Source organism: Uranotaenia lowii, chromosome 2 (assembly GCF_029784155.1).
Source record: "Uranotaenia lowii strain MFRU-FL chromosome 2, ASM2978415v1, whole genome shotgun sequence".
NCBI lineage: Eukaryota > Metazoa > Arthropoda > Insecta > Diptera > Culicidae > Uranotaenia > Uranotaenia lowii.
The window spans coordinates 60496675-60516206 of record NC_073692.1 but is presented as its reverse complement, the minus strand read 5'-3'; the positions used below and the strand labels follow the sequence as shown (position 1 = coordinate 60516206).

General features: G+C 38.7%; 1 protein-coding gene across 1 annotated transcript; it reads left to right on the top strand.

Moving 5' to 3' along the window:
- Nucleotides 1–17645: 17645 nt before the first annotated feature.
- On the top strand, nucleotides 17646–18810 carry LOC129747390 (uncharacterized). Its single transcript, XM_055741581.1, has 3 exons — nucleotides 17646–17815; nucleotides 17880–17931; nucleotides 17991–18810. The coding sequence occupies exons 1-3, from the start codon at nucleotides 17758–17760 to the stop codon at nucleotides 18235–18237; spliced, it is 357 nt and encodes a 118-aa protein (XP_055597556.1). The 5' UTR covers nucleotides 17646–17757; the 3' UTR covers nucleotides 18238–18810.
- Nucleotides 18811–19532: the final 722 nt, after the last annotated feature.

Here is a 19532-nt window from a genome sequence, read left to right as displayed (position 1 = left end):
AGAAAATAATTCGGTTGTCATTTTGGAGATATTCCGTGATCCATCCAGCATCATGAAGGCGAATTTGTCGTTTGACACTCTTGAATTTGGAATGATATTCTACTGATTCTACGATATGCATTGAGGAAGAAAGAGGACTGTTGCATATACAATTTGGTTTTTGGACAGGAAAATCTACCGCAAAAACTTCCCAAATGGTAATAGAGTACACGGAATGCTTAACCTCTGAAAGGAGCAGTTGTTCAAGCTTTGTGATTTCTTTGTTTGAAACCGTTCATACCTTGAGGCTTTGAGGAGCCATATTCGTTTTGTATGTATGTTTACATACAATTGTTTACTTAGGTCTAGAGCATCATTTTTTGAAAAAAAGCAGGAAATAGATAGGACAATATGAAAATAAAAAGAATTATAGTTGAAGATCAATAGCTACAGGGTGGTTTTCATCGGGCTCGAAGGAAGTCTACAAAATTCGCTCTAGCGGCCTGGTGGGCCTCACATGACGAAGCGATATGCTCGATGTCGTGGTAATTTTGGCCACAGCCACACAAATTGCCTCACGAAATATTTATAGGACAGAGTACCGCATTCAAGGAATAATGATTGGACCTGAGACGATAAAATACATGAATAAAATCACGGCTCAGGTCCAATCTATTGAAACAGGGCTCCTCACCAAGTCCCAGTGATTGAACCGAAAAAATGTATTCTTTGTTGGCATTTTCCTTCCATGTACTCAATATGGGCTCTCCAGGTACTCTTGGAATCCAACCAAACACCCCAAGATACTTGATACACCTCGATTGAAGCTTAGGTTGAGTAGGTCTATGTTTCTTGAAGATAACAACCATCTCTGTTTTATGAGGGGAATAATCAATTCCAAGCCCCAAAGCCCCGGAAAACATTTTTTTTATTAGTGGATCACCCAGGTGGTACATCCTTTTTATGGATCGCATTCCAAGGCACGGCAAGCGACCGAGTTCCCCCAGTATGCTACTCAGGGTCCATGGGTGCTATTGGTCGACTCTAGATACTATGTACCTCTACGTCATAAAGTCCACCTGGGGCCTCTGGTCACAATTCCCATACGGACCTGCATCGAAGGCGGTATCCAAGATAAAAGACCAAGTCCGTGCTTAAGCGCTCATCGGCTTACTCAATTTAAAGTCAAAACTCCAGCATATATACCCTGCCTCTTGTTACGGTTCAAGCACTGACCACACTGACTTGACTCTTAGAACAAAAATTCAACCATTTTCTGTCTAATTTTTTGTTGTCAGCTTTAGCAGGTTCGCAATACCGACGGCAGGTGGCGAACCTGAAAAATTTGACAAAAAATGCCCTGTTGGAAAAATGGTCCTGTTTAGCCCGATTTTATCGTAGAAATTGCGTGTTTTATTTTTAAAGTTGGGTGGCATTTCCTAACTGGGATAGCATTTCTTCAAATCGATCGATGCGCACTCTGAAATCGACATTGCGTACTGTTGGAAAAATGATTTTTTTTGTTTTTTTTTCTGGAAAAATTATCCAGAAATCGAAATCGAGTGTCCAGTCAGTATGGTCAGTGGTTCAAGACTAAGGACCTCTTCTCTGACGACTCGAGGTCCGGCCTTTACTCGTAACTCGAGGCTCACTTGGTTTGCACGACTATCGTGCGCTGCGCCTGTGTTCGAGACCACTGCAAAAGACCAATGACCTCTCCTCTAACGACTTGAGATCTTGGCTCCGCTTGGTTTGGCTAGAGGTCCTCTCCGTTTTGCCCGTCCGTGTGCCGACTCGAGAGCAGCTTATTTTAGACTCACGCCTGTCACAGCACACGTCCGGGGCTTTGCGAAAAACTACTCGGACGATTCCCGGTGAAGAATTCATCCTACACCGACTCGAGTATCTCACCCGCCGACGACGGCGACGTGAAGCCACTCTACCCGAGAGTACTTCGCGGCGTCAATACTCTTCCTCCTGTGAGTTCAACTGCGAAGAAGGTCAAGTCTTGTCCCCGCAGCTTCCCTCGTAAGGAGCGCGTTCTACTGAGATACTCCGCGGCGTTGGAGATATCCTACACAACGTTCGAGACGTACCTAACAGCTCGGCATACTCAGAAGGTAGAGTCTTATCTTTGTATACTTTACTGCTAGGATCGAATGCACACTGCCCGAGTGCCTCCCGCCGACCGTGGTCCGGTCTTCCTCCTCCTTTTTGGCTGGCAACCCTAGGCTTTTTGCCCGCCGTGTGCCAAATCGAGAGCAGCTTATCCTAAACTTGCGCCTGTCACAGCTCACGTACGGGTCTTTAACGCTTGCGACTCAGATGAATCCCGACGGTGATGTTATCCTACCCGACTCGAGTTGCTCATCCGACGGCGGCAATGTGAGACCACTCAACCCGAGAGTATTTCGCGACGTGAATACTCTTCCCCCTGCGAGTTCGACTGCGCGCGGAGAGAATCATGTCTTATCCCCGCAGCCTCCGTGGCAGAGGGCGTATCCTACACACAGACGCGCGACGTACCAGGCAGCTCGGCATACGCAAAAGGTAGAGTCTTATCTTTGTATGCTCCCCGACGAAGGAGTCACCCTACACCGGTCGCGGACTGGTGCTGGTTCCAACTCCTCTGCAGGGCAGTCATGATCCGGGGGAACCCATCGCTGACCATGCGCCAAGTATTGGCATCCTCACACATCCTCCTCACGATGTTGTCGGCTGTCGTGTCTAGTCCGCAGGCCGCAAGCATGTTAGCGCGTACCCCTTCGAACCTCGGACAGTTGAACAATAAGTGCTCTGGTGTCTCTACTGTGTCACCGCAGGTTGGGCAGAATGGCGAGGCCACGTGTCCACCGGCCATGTTCCGAGCTGTCCCACTTGTGCTGCCAGTTGAACATCGAGGTCTCTCTGGCATGTTTCGCACATCGGGCATGTTCCTGTGCTCGTAGCAGAAGATATCTTCCTCTAGCAAGGCTGAGATGGGCATGACCCCCGCCACAATTACATCAGCTAGCAAGGACATCGTTCGGTATGCGCTGATTACTTGCAGGTTCATCAGCTGCTGCATACTACAGAGCTTTTGCAGGTTACATTTCCTGCTCAAGGTTGCCTTCCAGGGGGCCTGATGCCAGGACAACCACGTCAGCGATGTATCCCACAAGTCTCACTTCCGTGGGGAGACGCAGTCTCAGCAGTTCGTCGTTGACAATACCGGGCCAAGTATCCATCCTTGTGGAACCCCTGCCGAGACGCTCACTTTTTCCAGTCCCTCGCTGGTCATATACTGTAGCTGGCGGTTACGGAAGTAGCACTCCACCATCCTACAGATATATGCCGGAATCCTCATATGAATGAGCGACGACTCTACTCTCCTCGTCTTCAGTCTGGCTTCGTCTGCCCCTTCGATCAGGGGTGTTATACTCCTCAAAACAGCGCAATGTGCTCTAAAAGCACATTGTGAGCTCAAGCTTTCTAGAACTGCGCGCACGGCGATAGAATATCTACTGCTCGCTCTCTTACTGCGCGCCGATAGTCGAATTTTCTGAGAGGTTCCTTACAATGATGAAAAACACAATGAGCTGATCCACTCTGCTCAATGTGCTGCTCAATGTGAACTCTGGCTTTAGAAATTCGCCAAGCACTCTTCTTCGTTTTATTTTTCCTTCTCATCAAAAGAAAATAAAAACGATCATTGTTCATCCAGTCCAGCACGAAGGCACATCGGCTGCTTGCAAGGAAGAAAACAACTCATAAACAAGCAACATCAACAACACAAACGAAATTCGGTCGGGCTCGGCCTATCGGCTGCCAAGCAGCGATGCCACGGAAATCTGTACCATCAGTGTATTTAATTCTGGGACACGTATGGACGAAGATCAGACTCATTTATGATACAGATTTTTTTGTGGCAACGGTGTTCGGCAGCCGGTAGGCCGAGCCCGCCCAAATTTCAGCTGTGTTTTTGCTGTTGCTTGTTTATTGGGAAAGAATTCGCTTTCGTTTGTTGAATTCAGCGTTGTGGTGGTATACTGGTACACATTGTGCAGCTCAATGTGCTGAGGGCTACCGCTGCGCAGCTCAGTGATTTGCTTCGATGTGGCACATTGATGGACAGCTAGCTCAGGCAGTGCTCAGTTTTGCTCTCTCAATGTGCTATGGAAAAAATGCACATTGAGCTCATTGTGTGAGCAAATAACACCCCTGCCTTCGATGACACGTCGAATGGCATCCACTGTACTGCGGCTTTTCCGAAAACCGAACTGTTTATCGGATGGGCCGTTCGCACTTTCGATGTAGAGCTGGATCCTGCTCTGTACCACCTTCTCTAACACCTTTCTAGCAGTATCCAGGAGACATAACGGGCGATATGCTGATGGGTCACCAGGTGGCTTGCACGGTTTTGGTAGGAGCACCAATCGCTGCCGCTTCCACACGTCTGGGAAGATCCTATCATCCACGTACTGTTGCAGTGACGACCAGACGACCATTTCAGGATGTTCCATGAGCGCGGTCACTGCTACATAAGGGATGCCATCCGGACCCAGAGCTTTGTTCAATTGAAGAGACTTAGCGATTTCGCGCAGTTTTTCCAGTGAAATCTGCTTCTCTTCACTCGTATTCCAGTCGTATGGGACCCTCGGCCATGTAACTTCCCAGTGCTGTGGGAACAGCTCGTTGACAATCTCTCGCAGTTTGTTCGGACGCGATTCCTGTAGCGCACCTCCGCTCAACGTCTTGGTCATGACAATCCTGTAAACGTCGTCCCAGGGGTTGTCATTGGCGTCCTCGCAGAGTTGCTTGAATCGTGCCTTTTTGCTTGCCTTGATTGCCCTGCAGAGGGCAGACCTCGCAACTCGGTAGGACACTCTTCGCTCCGCTCTCGCTGACGGGGACCTCACTCTCTGCATATGTTGCTTAGCCCGTAGGCAGCTGGTCCGCGATTTCCGTCGTCCACCAGTAGACGGGTTGCCGAGTGTCCTTCCGCTTGGCCCTCCTTGTCATCGCAGCGTCACATGCGCGTGCGAGTACCCTCGTCAGGTTTTCCGCGGACAGGTTCCGCTCCCAATTTAACACTTCGACAAAGACGTTCCGGTCGAATTGTGTGGTCTTCCAGAGGCGTGTTCCTGTTGTCGTACCTCTTCTACCTGCCCGCGTACTTGTGCCCACTCGATACCGAACCGCAAAGTCATCGCTATCGATTAACGCATCGTTACCCTCCAGTCGCTCCCGGAATACTGAAGGTGACGTCAATGATGGATTCGCTCCTATTCCTGTGGTAGGTCCTTGTATCGCCTACATTCCCCAGGTCTACGTTCAGCCTTGTCAGGGCTTCCAGTAGAAGCTGTCCCCTGGGCAACTACCCCATTCTAAGGCCCACGCGTTGAAGTCCCTGCCTATGACAACGGGGCTCGTGTCCGTGAGGCCTTCGACGATTTTATCCATCATGACGCCGAACCTCTCCAGAGACCACCTCGAGGGGGCGTAGCAGCTAAAGACGAAGATCCCGTTGACCTTGGCTATTACGTAGCCTTCCTCTCCAGCAGACACCACCTCTTGTATGGGGTATCTTTCTGTAACCCATATCGCGGCCAGTTTAGCTTTATCGGTTACCCAATTACTGGCAACCGAGGTCCTGCGATACGGGTCTGCCACTAACGCCACATCCAGCTTTTCCTCAAAGAACATCTGCCACAACAGCTGATGTGCTGAGTGGCAGTGGTTGAGGTTGAGTTGGACCGCTTCTATCACCTTTAAGGTGCAGCCGACCCCTTTTGAAATACGAGGCACCTAGGGAAAATCGGCTTAAAATAGGTACACTGCAATTTTTTATTCTTTAATTTTCATATTGAAGGATTTCGCGCCAACTCCACACAGTATCTGCTGAACTTAAAGAACTTGAACAGCCAACTATGACCGAAATTCAGCTAATCTGTTGAACGGAGACACCGGACCAGGTCATAGTTGGCTGTTGACAGGCAAAAATGACAGTTGTCAAGGCACAGTGTAAAAGCTGAGGCAGAAATGCCTGTTGTCCGGGCACAGAGTACCAGTTGAGGCAAAAATGCCAGTGTTTCAGGCACAATGTGCCAGTTGAGGCCGAAATGCCAGTTGGTCAAACACATTGTGCCAGTTAGGCAGAAAAGCCATTTGTGCCAGCTATGGCAGAAATGCCAGTCGTTCGGACACTGCGTGCTAGATGAGCCAGAAATGTCAGCCGTCCGGGCATAGTGTGCGAGTTTAGGCAGAAATGCCAGTCGTTAAGGCACAGTTTGCTAGTCTAGGAAGACATGCGAGTTGCTTAGACAAAATGCCAGTTGCTCAGCCAGAATGTGCCAGTTAAAAAAAATATGCCAGTCGTTAAGGTACAGTGAGTAAGTTTGGCAGAAATGACCGTGGCTCGGGCACAGTGTGCCATTTAGGCAAAAGTCAGCTCGTGAGACTAAGGTTGCTTGTTAAGGAAAAAAATTACAATATGCCGAAATACTCGTTATGCATAACATGCAAGGTGTTTGGGCCAGATTACCTAGTTCAGTGAGTAAGATCAAAAGGCATACAAAAATCCAAGGTCGCAGTATGTTTGTGATTGGGACAATGTACAATCTCCCCAAACGAGTACTATACCAATTTCGGTGAACATCGCCAGTTAACGCTTTGCATGAGGCTAAGCTGCTTGTGAGCCATTTAAGAACTTAAGTCCAACTTATGCCGAGTTAGCCAGTTCATGCTTTATAAGAAATTTATACAATAACGTTGGCATAATTGCAAAAAAGTGTTTGCAGTTGATGTTATGTTATGTTATATGTTATATGTTATGTTATATGTTATGTTATATGTTATGTTATATGTTATGTTATATGTTATGTTATATGTTATGTTATATGTTATGTTATATGTTATGTCAACTCAAACGTCAAATCCGTATTGCGGTGCGAAACTTGGTGCACATATGCGGTGACGACGCGAAAACTGCAAGTATTTGTGAACCGCTGCCTGCGGAATATCATCCGCGCTTGGTGGCCTGGCAACTGGATCTCGAATGAGGAACTACATCGCCGGTGTCATCAAAGGGCGCTAGAAATTGAGATTCGGGAACGTAAGTGGAGATGGATTGGGCACACGCTGCGAAAAGATGAAAACGAGATTTGCAGAGAGGCGCTAGATTGGAATCCAGAAGGTCATCGAAGAAGAGGCAGGCCCAGAAACTCGTGGCGGCGAAGTCTAGCCGCTGAAATCCGAACTGTCGACGAGAATCTTGACTGGGACCAGGTGAAGACGCTGGCTCCGGATCGTCAACAGTGGAGGTCTTTTACCACGGCCCTATGCACCGGAGGATCGGCACGGGATCATTAACACTAATCATACCGACACTTTGTATATACCTATTCATACCGCGAGCGGTCAAATGACGGCAAACACCGTTTTCGCTAAAACTCCCTTGTTTCTCAGCCGATTTCTATTAAACTTATAGTTTTGAAAAGCTTATAATTCGACTCAAATATGTTTCTCAGACAATTTTCCGCTACAATCAATAACTTTAAAGTTATTTACAGTACAAGAAAAAATTTATGAAAAAACATGCTTCAGGAAAAAGGTTGTAAATCAGTTATTAAGTGCTAGAGAAAAATTTCACTTAGTGCCTAAGAAAGCTGAAGTTAGAAGCTATATGTTGCACATATGGAACATTTTTTTAAAAATTTTCTAAGATCATGGCCACAAAAAATGTTAAAAAGTTGATTAAAACCCGTACTTTTCAATCAATCAACCGCCAAAGCTGTTCCTGTTACAGTAGAAAATTTAAAAAAAAAATGAATTGAAAAGTAGACGTAATTTGTCACATTTTGGTTTCTTTAGATTTTTAAAATACTAAATACATAATTTTTGACGACTTTTCAAAGGTAGTTGTTTTGCAAACTTTTCATGAATCTGGATTTTCTGAGACAATCCCTACACCCAAATTCAGCTTTGCACTAGATTTTGAGTACGTTAACGTATAGTTTAGGCAATAAAACTATAAGCAAAAGAAAGCAAATTTCATGCCGGTTCTAGTGATGTAAATGCATTGGCGGTGCGATGCTTGACAAAAATATAATAAATATATTTCTGAAAGTAAAACCAGAAAATTTGCGCTAATGCTTGTTTGTTTTTTCGTTTCTTTTCATCCGTCTTCGTGTGCAAAATAGCTTTGAGATATTACCACCCACTGTGCCCGTCTGCCAAGCAAGAATTTGTGCTGACTTCTCAAAATTCAGAAACTAGTTCACTGTTTTATTTATCATATTTTTGCCAAGCATTGCACCGCCAATGCCGTTACACCACTAGAATTGATATGAAATAAGCTTTCTTTTGCATATAGTTTTGTTGCCTAAACCTTACGTTAACGTACTCAAAATCCAGTGCAAAGCTGAGCTTAGGTGTAGGAATTGTCTTAGAAAATCCAAATTGATTAAAAGTTAGAAAAACAGCTACCTTTGAAAAGTCGTTATAAATTATGTATTTAGTATTTAAAGAATCTAAAGATGCCAAAATTTGACAAATAACGTCTACTTTTCAATTCACTTTTTCAAAATTTTCTACTGTAACAGGAACAGCTTTGGCGGTTGATTGATTGAAAAGTACGGGTATTACACAACTTTTTTACATTTTTTGTGGCCATGATCTTAACATTTTTTTAAAAAAATGTTCCATACGTGCAACATATAGCTTTTAACTTCAGCTTTCTCAGGCACTAAGTGAAATTTTTTTCAAGCACTTAATAACTGATTTACAACCTTTTTCCTGAAGCATGTTTTTTCATAAATTTTTTCTTGTACTGTAAATAACTTTAAAGTTATTGATTGTAGCGGAAAATTGTCTGAGAAACATATTTGAGTCGAATTATAAGCTTTTCAAAACTATAAGTTTAATAGAAATCGGCTGAGAAACAAGGGAGTTTTAGCGAAAACGGTGTTTGCCGTCATTTGACCGCTCGCGGTTTGAATAGGTATACCACATGCGTTATTCGAAAACCGTAACACTTAAAAAAAATTTAAAAACGCAAAAATACTTGCATTTCAAAATCAAAATCCTGTCGTTAAATTTGCGAAAGAATAATTATATAAGTCGTAATCATCGTTTAAAGTTCAAAACCCGTCATTTGACCGCCTCCGGTACGTTTAGTGTTAAGTAAGTAAGTAAGTTATATGTTATGTTATATGTTATGTTATATGTTATGTTATATGTTATGTTATATGTTATGTTATATGTTATGTTATATGTTATGTTATATGTTATGTTATATGTTATGTTATATGTTATGTTATATGTTATGTTATATGTTATGTTATATGTTATGTTATATGTTATGTTATATGTTATGTTATATGTTATGTTATATGTTATGTTATATGTTATGTTATATGTTATGTTATATGTTATGTTATATGTTATGTTATATGTTATGTTATATGTTATGTTATATGTTATGTTATATGTTATGTTATATGTTATGTTATATGTTATGTTATATGTTATGTTATATGTTATGTTATATGTTATGTTATATGTTATGTTATATGTTATGTTATATGTTATGTTATATGTTATGTTATATGTTATGTTATATGTTATGTTATGTGTTATGTTATATTTTATGTTATATGTTATGTTATATGTTATGTTATATGTTATGTTATATGTTATGTTATATGTTATGTTATATGTTATGTTATATGTTATGTTATATGTTATGTTATATGTTATGTTATATGTTATGTTATATGTTATGTTATGTGTTATGTTATATTTTATGTTATATGTTATGTTATATGTTATGTTATATGTTATGTTATATGTTATGTTATATGTTATGTTATATGTTATGTTATATGTTATGTTATATGTTATGTTATATGTTATGTTATATGTTATGTTATATGTTATGTTATATGTTATGTTATATGTTATGTTATATGTTATGTTATGTGTTATGTTATATTTTATGTTATATGTTATGTTATATGTTATGTTATATGTTATGTTATATGTTATGTTATATGTTATGTTATATGTTATGTTATATGTTATGTTATATGTTATGTTATATGTTATGTTATATGTTATGTTATATGTTATGTTATGTGTTATGTTATATTTTATGTTATATGTTATGTTATATGTTATGTTATATGTTATGTTATATGTTATGTTATATGTTATGTTATATGTTATGTTATATGTTATGTTATATGTTATGTTATATGTTATGTTATATGTTATGTTATATGTTATGTTATATGTTATGTTATATGTTATGTTATATGTTATGTTTGTTTCACGAATTCACCGCAGTTTCTGCCTAAGTATGTGTTCCCGTGCATTCTAGCCCAGTCCAAACTAGCCCACTAGATTGATTCGTTCTTGCAAAATATACCTACATCAATACACCCAATACATGCATTCCATAACAGTTCATCCGGGTATGGTGGCGCGCTGCATGGAGATTTGTCGAACTGAATAAGCTAAAAAATGCATGTGAGCACGTACTTAGGTAGAAACTGCGGTGAATCCATGCACCTATGGTGGATAACCAACATGTGGACCAGATGGAATTCCAGCGCAATTTGTCAAAGCGAATCATACAATTTTGGCTCCTTTAATTAGGAACATCTTCAACGACTGTATACAGAACGGTGAATTCCCAGAAATCCTCAAAAAAGCACGAGTTCTACCGATTTACAAAGCAGGAAAAAGGACAGACTGTAGCAACTATCGACCCATCTCGATATAATCTGTGTTTAGTAAGCTTCTAGAACAGCTGTTAGCATATCGCGTCTCGCAATTCCTTAAACAGCATAAGTTATTATATGGCTACCAATACGGTTTTCGCGAAGGGTCAAGCACTCTAACAGCAGCAACTGAGCTAGTAGATGCCATTCATAGTGCCCTGGATAATCGGAAGTTCATGGGGGTGTTATTTTTGGACTTGAAGAAGGCTTTTGATACAATCGACCGCGCAATTTTACTTCGGAAACTAGATACACTTGGAATCAGGGGAAAATGCGAACTCCCTCTTCGCTAGTTATCTAGCCGAAAGGAAGCGATACGTCCAAATAAACCAGTCATCCAGTGACCTAGGAAACCTACCGGTTGGAGTCCCCCAGGGTAGCAATCTAGGGCCTCTCTTGTTTATCCTGTATGTAAACGACCTGCACAAATTACCCTTACATGGTAAACCTAGACTGTTTGCGGATGATACGTCACTGTCGTACGAACACTCCGATGTCGGGACAATTATATCGCAGATGTCATTGGATCTTGAACAACTTAAAACCTACTTCGATACAAACCTTCTCTCGCTCAACCTGAATAAAACTAAATACGTCATTTTTAAATCGACCAACCGTTTGCCTACACAACACGATCAGCTCCAAGTTAACACTACTATAATACAGCAAGTCAAAACATTTAAATACTTGGACCTTAAGTTCGACGAACATATGAGATGGGACGCGCATATAGACTGCCTAAGAAAAGATCTATGTGCCATACACAGCATCCTTTGGAAGATATCAAGTTTTATACCCACAACGCAATTAACATGTTTGTATCATGCATTCGTGAAAGCAAAGTTGCAATACATGATCTCAATCTGGGGAGCTGCGAGAAAAAAGGACATAAAAGCACTCCAAACCATGCAGAACCGATGTCTAAAAGCGGTGTATAAACGACCCAGACTTTTCCCCACTCTCGAATTATTCCAAGAAGCCTCTCAGTCCATTTTACCAATCGCCGCATTAAGGGAGCTGCAAGGTGTCATACAAATTCACAACAAGCTGCACAATCCACTGTTCCACTACAATCAACAGATCCAGCAGCTGAATTACAGATTTCCCACTAGATCGAGAGGAAATCTAACGCATAGAAGAGCAAATACCGAGAAGATGAAGAGATCCCCGGAGTATTTCAGCAAGATGAAATACAATAACCTTCCACTATATTTAAATCTAGTAACAAACAAGGCCAGCTTTAAACGTCAAGTCAAAGCCTACCTTAAAGCCAACCTAACAAACTATATAGCATAAATTAGAATCAAAACAAACTAAGTCGTGAAACATGTGACCAGCAAGTCCTATAAAGCCCCCTTAACAGAGAGTAATCTCACTGGGGGCGTGAGAAAGTCAAATTCCTCACATTGTATATATCTGCCACTAATCGCCACAATACCATTCTGCTTTTATATTCCGTCTCCACCAGCCACCAGCCACCACCCGCCACAAAACCACCGCCACCAACCTCCTCCACAAAGTCATCACAGCCGAAAAACAAAAAATAATGTATAATAGTGAAGCAAAGAAATTATGTTAACTTTGAATTTTGTAAATAACTTTGAAAAGATGCGTAAAAAAATGAATAAATAGTGAGGAGGTTTTATGCCTTTGGGAGAATGGTACCTATAGGAAGCCAACTCCCAGGGGCTTTTCCCTGCTCTTAAAATGCAAAAAAAAAAAACAGTTGAGGAAACACATCTTACCTGTCGGCCACCAATGGGTTTCGAACCCCATAGTTTTCTTACCGATACCGGGAATCGAACCAAGTATGCCTGGGTTACAAGTCTTGCGCCAGTCTATCCGCTAGACAACATCAGCACTTTCGAACAATCACCAATTTTTTATAAACAAATATTTTTAAAATTCAGTTACCTGCCTGGGGTAAGTTGCAAATCAGAACTAAACCTCATAAATCTCGTTTCCCTATGATTGTTTTGAATAACGCGATTGTTAACTTTAAAATTTCATCAATCTTCAGATTTATTTTCATGATTTCAGCTAATAGAATATTTTGTAGTATTTTTTACCCCTAAATGTATACAGCAAATTTAATTCGAATAAAACAAAAAATTACTTCAATTGACGGTGAACATAAAATTTTCAAACGTTTCAATAGTTTTTTCCATTAATTACAGAGTTTATTGCAATTTACCCCTTTTTATAAGTAGGGTACAAATCGCATGATTTTGTAAATTTTAAAATAACTGGTGAAACCAATAACTTTTCTGACTTCGTCAATTTGGTGTCCCATTAACCTTAAAACTTTTTAAGTACAAAAGGTATGATTATCTGTGGACATTAAGTTTTTAGAAGCCATTTAAGTTTAAAAGTGTTGCATGTTGCCCTAGCTGAAGGTTTTGATAAATCGATTGCTTTTTTTACTCTTTGTCGTGGGGTATCATCAACTTATACAAAAATATTCTGAAGTAATTATGAAAATGGTTCTCCGACCGCTGCTTCAAGATTTTTGAACGGAATATTTTGCGGATTTCTAAGTATCAGCATATTTTTCACGGATGATAGGTTAAAAGTACGTTTTTATACCATTTTTTTTATATCGTTAAAATCATAAAATTTAAGCTACTACTTTAGCTTTCGGATTCACTTAATGCGATTTTTTGGAATGGGAGTTTATTGTCTTGTTTGTCTAAATCTTTTTTTAACATTAAAGATTTTCAGAGAAGAAACTATCTTTCTTCGGAAGTCATCAAACTTGAAATTTTGTTAAAATAACATGCTTAACAGAATGAGGATAAAAAATATTCAAACAAAATACATAGATGTGAAAAAATAATTTATTTAATAATAACAATGTATTAAATCGATTTTTTGAAATCACGTTTCAATGAGTTTTCCTTTATAATCTAAAAAATCGCTGGGACGAAGGCATCCCATCAGCTACGTTGCTCGAAGGACTTACAGGAATAGCTCCGCAGCTTCTGTCACAAGATGATCCTTTAAGTTGCAAAAACAGGGGACTGTTTTCTTCTAGAAGTGGCAACGTTAGGTCTTCGTTGGCCTGTACACACTGGGCAAAAAGCTGGTAATTCCGAGCGGGTTGATCACAGAACTGCGATTTGACGGTTTCCACACATTGCCTGGTGTGATCGGATAAAATTGCTTCCTTGCCACACTGTGTAAACAACCGATCAAGGTTCAATCCACCGTCTTCGAAGAATCCGTTTCGAACGTAGTTTATCGATAGGACTGACTCGGCCTCGTGAACTCCCAGGATGTTACCCTTGCAGAACTGCTGCAATGCATCGACCGAAGTATTTCGCACACTGATGGATTCCTTAGCTCGCTTGACCTGAATATCGATGTCGAAGGGAATGAACTGTTCTTCGTGGATCAAATTCCCATAATACCGGTAGTAGCACAAGAACGACTGATATGCTCTACCATTCACATCGTCGGCCGGTAAACTGTCTACGTTTTTCACTAAACATTCCTGGGTTCGTTTCTCGTAGCAACTGTCCTCTTCCGATGGTTTGAAGAAGTTCTTGAAGACGTAGTGTTTGATGGTGTTGTTTTTGTTCCAGGCGTTGATGTTCAGTAGAAGACATCGAACGAGATTCCTAACTCTATGCTCATCTGGATAACTATCTTGGACGTATTTCTGAACCTGATCTTCCGATATCAGCAGATAACTAGCACACTCTCCCTGAGCATCCAGGAAGGTTTTTATGTTGGGACGCTTCCAGTGAACTTCACAACTGCCTATGGAAAAAGTGACAAATGTCACTAGAATTGTCAAGTAAATTTTCATTTCAACGCAGTTGGATGTTTGATTGCTGAACGCACTTTGTGGATTGCACCAGCAGAGGTTGGAATTTAAATACTTGGAGACGACAACATGGATGCGTTACGTTCTCAGTAGGTTTTGGAAAACAAAAACGGTTAGTTTATGTTTTGGTTGGAAAGCTTCTGCTCGCCATGTCCGTTGGGTTGAAATTAATAGCAAGAAAGTTCCCAGTTTAGAGCCAGTTTTTTTTTGTTTTTTGATATCTTTTTTTTAAATCACGTTTCTCTGATCTTATTTGGTTTGGACAGGGTTTTTATTTGATAAAGCATGTAATGGAAATGAATGAATGGAGCTCTTATCATTATTGGGATCCCGGAAAATAAAAAGACAGCTTTTTTTATGACCTGGCATATGAAATATTGAAAAAGTTCAACTGAAAAATTGTATATTAATTTTTTTTGTATAATTGAAACCATTTAACGCTGGAAACCAATTAACAAAAATATATCAAGAATTTTAAGAAACCTGAAATACAATTTTAACAATTCACTTTTTTCTTTTGATTCATTCGAATAAAACCTGATTTTCTACAAAAAAACGGGTTGAAAATTTGAAATCAAATGCCGGATTCAAAAAGCGACCAAGGATGACAAAAATGACAAAAATGACAAAAATGACAAAAATGACAAAAATGACAAAAATGACAAAAATGACAAAAATGACAAAAATGACAAAAATGACAAAAATGACAAAAATGACAAAAATGACAAAAATGACAAAAATGACAAAAATGACAAAAATGACAAAAATGACAAAAATGACAAAAATGACAAAAATGACAAAAATGACAAAAATGACAAAAATGACAAAAATGACAAAAATGACAAAAATGACAAAAATGACAAAAATGACAAAAATGACAAAAATGACAAAAATGACAAAAATGACAAAAATGACAAAAATGACAAAAATGACAAAAATGACAAAAATGACAAAAATGACAAAAATGACAAAAATGACAAAAATGACAAAAATGACAAAAATGACAAAAATGACAAAAATGACAAAAATGACAAAAATGACAAAAATGACAAAAATGACAAAAATGACAAAAATGACAAAAATGACAAAAATGACAAAAATGACAAAAATGACAAAAATGACAAAAATGACAAAAATGACAAAAATGACAAAAATGACAAAAATGACAAAAATGACAAAAATGACAAAAATGACAAAAATGACAAAAATGACAAAAATGACAAAAATGACAAAAATGACAAAAATGACAAAAATGACAAAAATGACAAAAATGACAAAAATGACAAAAATGACAAAAATGACAAAAATGACAAAAATGACAAAAATTTACGAAACCAAACGCCATCGATGGAAATTAAATAAATATACTAAAATATTGAAAAAAAAATGACAAAAATGACAAAAATGACAAAAATGACAAAAATGACAAAAATGACAAAAATGACAAAAATGACAAAAATGACAAAAATGACAAAAATGACAAAAATGACAAAAATGACAAAAATGACAAAAATGACAAAAATGACAAAAATGACAAAAATGACAAAAATGACAAAAATGACAAAAATGACAAAAATGACAAAAATGACAAAATTGACAAAAATGACAAAAATGACAAAAATGACAAAAATGACAAAAATGACAAAAATGACAAAAATGACAAAAATGACAAAAATGACAAAAATGACAAAAATGACAAAAATGACAAAAATGACAAAAATGACAAAAATGACAAAAATGACAAAAATGACAAAAATGACAAAAATAACAAAAATAACGAAAATGACAAAATTCATTTAATTTTTTCATTTTTGTCATTATCAAAAATCATTTAATTTTTGTCATTTTTGTCATTTTTGTCATTTTTGTCATTTTTGTCATTTTTGTCATTTTTGTCATTTTTGTCATTTTTGTCATTTTTGTCATTTTTGTCATTTTTGTCATTTTTGTCATTTTTGTCATTTTTGTCATTTTTGTCATTTTTGTCATTTTTGTCATTTTTGTCATTTTTGGCATTTTTGTCATTTTTTTTTTTCAATATTTTAGTATATTTATTTAATTTCCATCGATGGCGTTTGGTTTCGTAAACCGAAATCTTTTTAACTTAACAAAAATTCTTTCAATTAGCTCAAATCTAGCTGTAAAAATAGTAAAAAAAATCATTATTCGAATGGCCACGATCTCTGTTAAAAAACGCCATTCTTTTCGATCATTTTGTATTTGAGCTCGATTTTCAGACGCCTCCAATATTATAATAATTATTTTTCTTCAAAAATGGCAAGTGAACGTACAAAACGTTTCTAAAATAGTTTAGTTTATGATAATCGGTATTGCAGTTTTGAAGATTCAGCCATAATAGTAATCCGGATCTATATGACCCAAACCGGTAATTGTCCTTTTTTTACCTGAAAAGAAGAAAAAACACCAAGGGGCTTACGGATGGACTTTTAAAGGTTACATAAGATTTCGAAATTCTATGCAAATTTCATTTGGCATCAAATTATTTTCTGTTTTTCACCTTTTGTTTGGTTCTCCCTCAGGTGATTTTCAATGGTCTAAAATCCGAAATTTTGAGCGCTTTAAGGCACCTCTAATTCAAATCCTATGGAGCTGAAATATTTCACATTTCAGTGTTTTGGACCAATCTACAAAATGTACATGGTTGGTTTTGGAAAGTAAACGAAAATGCTAAAAGTTGTCATTAAAAAAAGTTATGACATGTTTTTGTCTTACTCAACAAATCCTTTTATTGGTTTAAAAAGTAATGATTGACTTCAATCAAACGTAACGTTAGATCAATTTATTTTATTTTTCAACCTATTGGTAAGCTTCCTTTTGGTTTATTGATGTGTTTATGAGGCTTTCAATCACAACAATATCAATCATGTACCGATTCAGTATGTAGCTGTACTATTTTCAACACCTTTAAATGGCAGGAAAGTGATGTAATTATCAGTTCCACTTGTTATAATTTAAACTATTCGATCGTTATCTACTGTTTACGATTTTAGCTCGTAGGGATCTCTGCACCTCAACGCTGCTAGGTACTGAAAGAGCGTAGAAAGAACTATTTCATTGATAGCTCGACACATCTTATAAAACGTTTAGGTCTGTGAATAGATTTATTCAGTTCCTGAAGAATCTCTCGGTTTGGTGCTTGGTAGATTTTCACCAGTTTTATTAAAAATGTATAACAAAGTGTTGTTCTTGATTCTCACCCTGGCAATTCTGACCGTTAAGAGCGGTAAGTTAAGAAATGTCATGATTTTCGATGTGATCAAGTTGTTAGAGAAATCTCAAATTTGCAGCTCCTTTCCTGGGCCTAACAGGTAGTGGATCCGGAACCGGAGGTCTGCTCAAGTAAGTTTTCTATCAGGTCAGATAGCATGAACTAAATTAAATTTCTTTCTCCATTGCAGTAAAGTTCAAGGGCTCGGTGAAAGGGTTTACAATAGGAATCGAGACTTTGTGAACGGTATCAATGAGAAGGTTTCCACTGTCCTGTTGATTCCACTGTTGCCAACGAAAAATAACAACGACGAGGATGAGATTCAACAGTTCAATATGCCTTTAGGAGAGGAGGATCGGTTGGTGTATTCGACGCGTGGGCTCAGTGAAAAATACACGGAGCCAAAATCGAGCAATGGAGAACAACCAAAAGTGTGATGGCAAGAAACTTGAAAATCCGGAAAAAAACAAACATGTTTTTTATTTCCCACTGATCCAGAATCCCAACTATTAGCAAAAACACTTTTCTATACAAAAATGGACCCAATTATTTCTATAGGTCAATGCAAAAAGTTTCACTTGAAACTATAGATCCTGAGTTTTGTGAGGATTCGGTTAAACATTGACCATTGAGTTGCTTCAAAAACCCGTTAAAGGACTGGTTTTGTAACCAAGATCAGTGATGGTTGGAGATATTGATATATTTTCTGCGTGTAGGGTGTTGATTTGTGTGCTTAAAGTTGATAATTAGTGAGTAACACATTACGGACCGCGAAAAATTATAAGCCTAGAAACACCGAAATTCGGAAATCTATATCTCAGAAATCAATCAAGTTTATTTATAAAATATAATCCGTTTGAGTTATCTTCAAGAGTAGCACACTAGCGAAAAACGAAAAAACAAGATATCTCGTATTTGCTCCGCAATATGTTAAGTCTCTTAAGGTAAGTAGAATGTATTGTTCCAAATATCTTCCAATAAAAAAAAAATTGACATCTGAGGAAAGATGACTTCTGCTTATTTAGTATGGAGCTGTACGGATTTTTTTAAACGAACACAAACACATACAGGATCTCAATTAAACTTAATTTTTCCTCGAAGAAATTCCATTTTCTTAACTCTAAGCGTACATCTTTCGAGAATATGATATCTAGCATCTTACAAATGCTAAAACCACCAACCCACAGAAAGTGTACTTTTCTCAAGTTCTATAAGGATATTAATTTTTTTTGAAATCATGATTTTAAAATAGTCCAACAAACGATTCATAAAAAGAACCGATACGAAAAATGTATTGCTCTGACGTGAAACCTTATTTGCCGATGAAGGAATCTTAAGGTTTTGGTTAACAATTTTCACAAAAACCGCGCGAAAAAACTAAGAAAATGTAAAACTGTCGTTATATGCCTGTCGTGGCGCTGCTTCATCGCTTCCGCTGTCATGGCAATACGATCTCTGGCGATTTCAGGAACTGCATCCATAGCTGCTATCTTTTGCTTCACGTATTGCGGAGCGTCGCATGGTGTTGATGGAGGAGTTCCTCTCCACAAGTGGATAGGAAGAATCAATTCACGTCCTAGATTGAGCATGGCAGGGGTGACGCACTAGGTTGCGTCCACCAATGATCCATTAGTTGTGGGCCGGCGTGAAGTAAATTCCCTTGATAACACTTCGCAATTAGATTTGAAAGCGGGTGTTTCGCGAGCAGAACAATTTGATGCTTCGAAGCTTC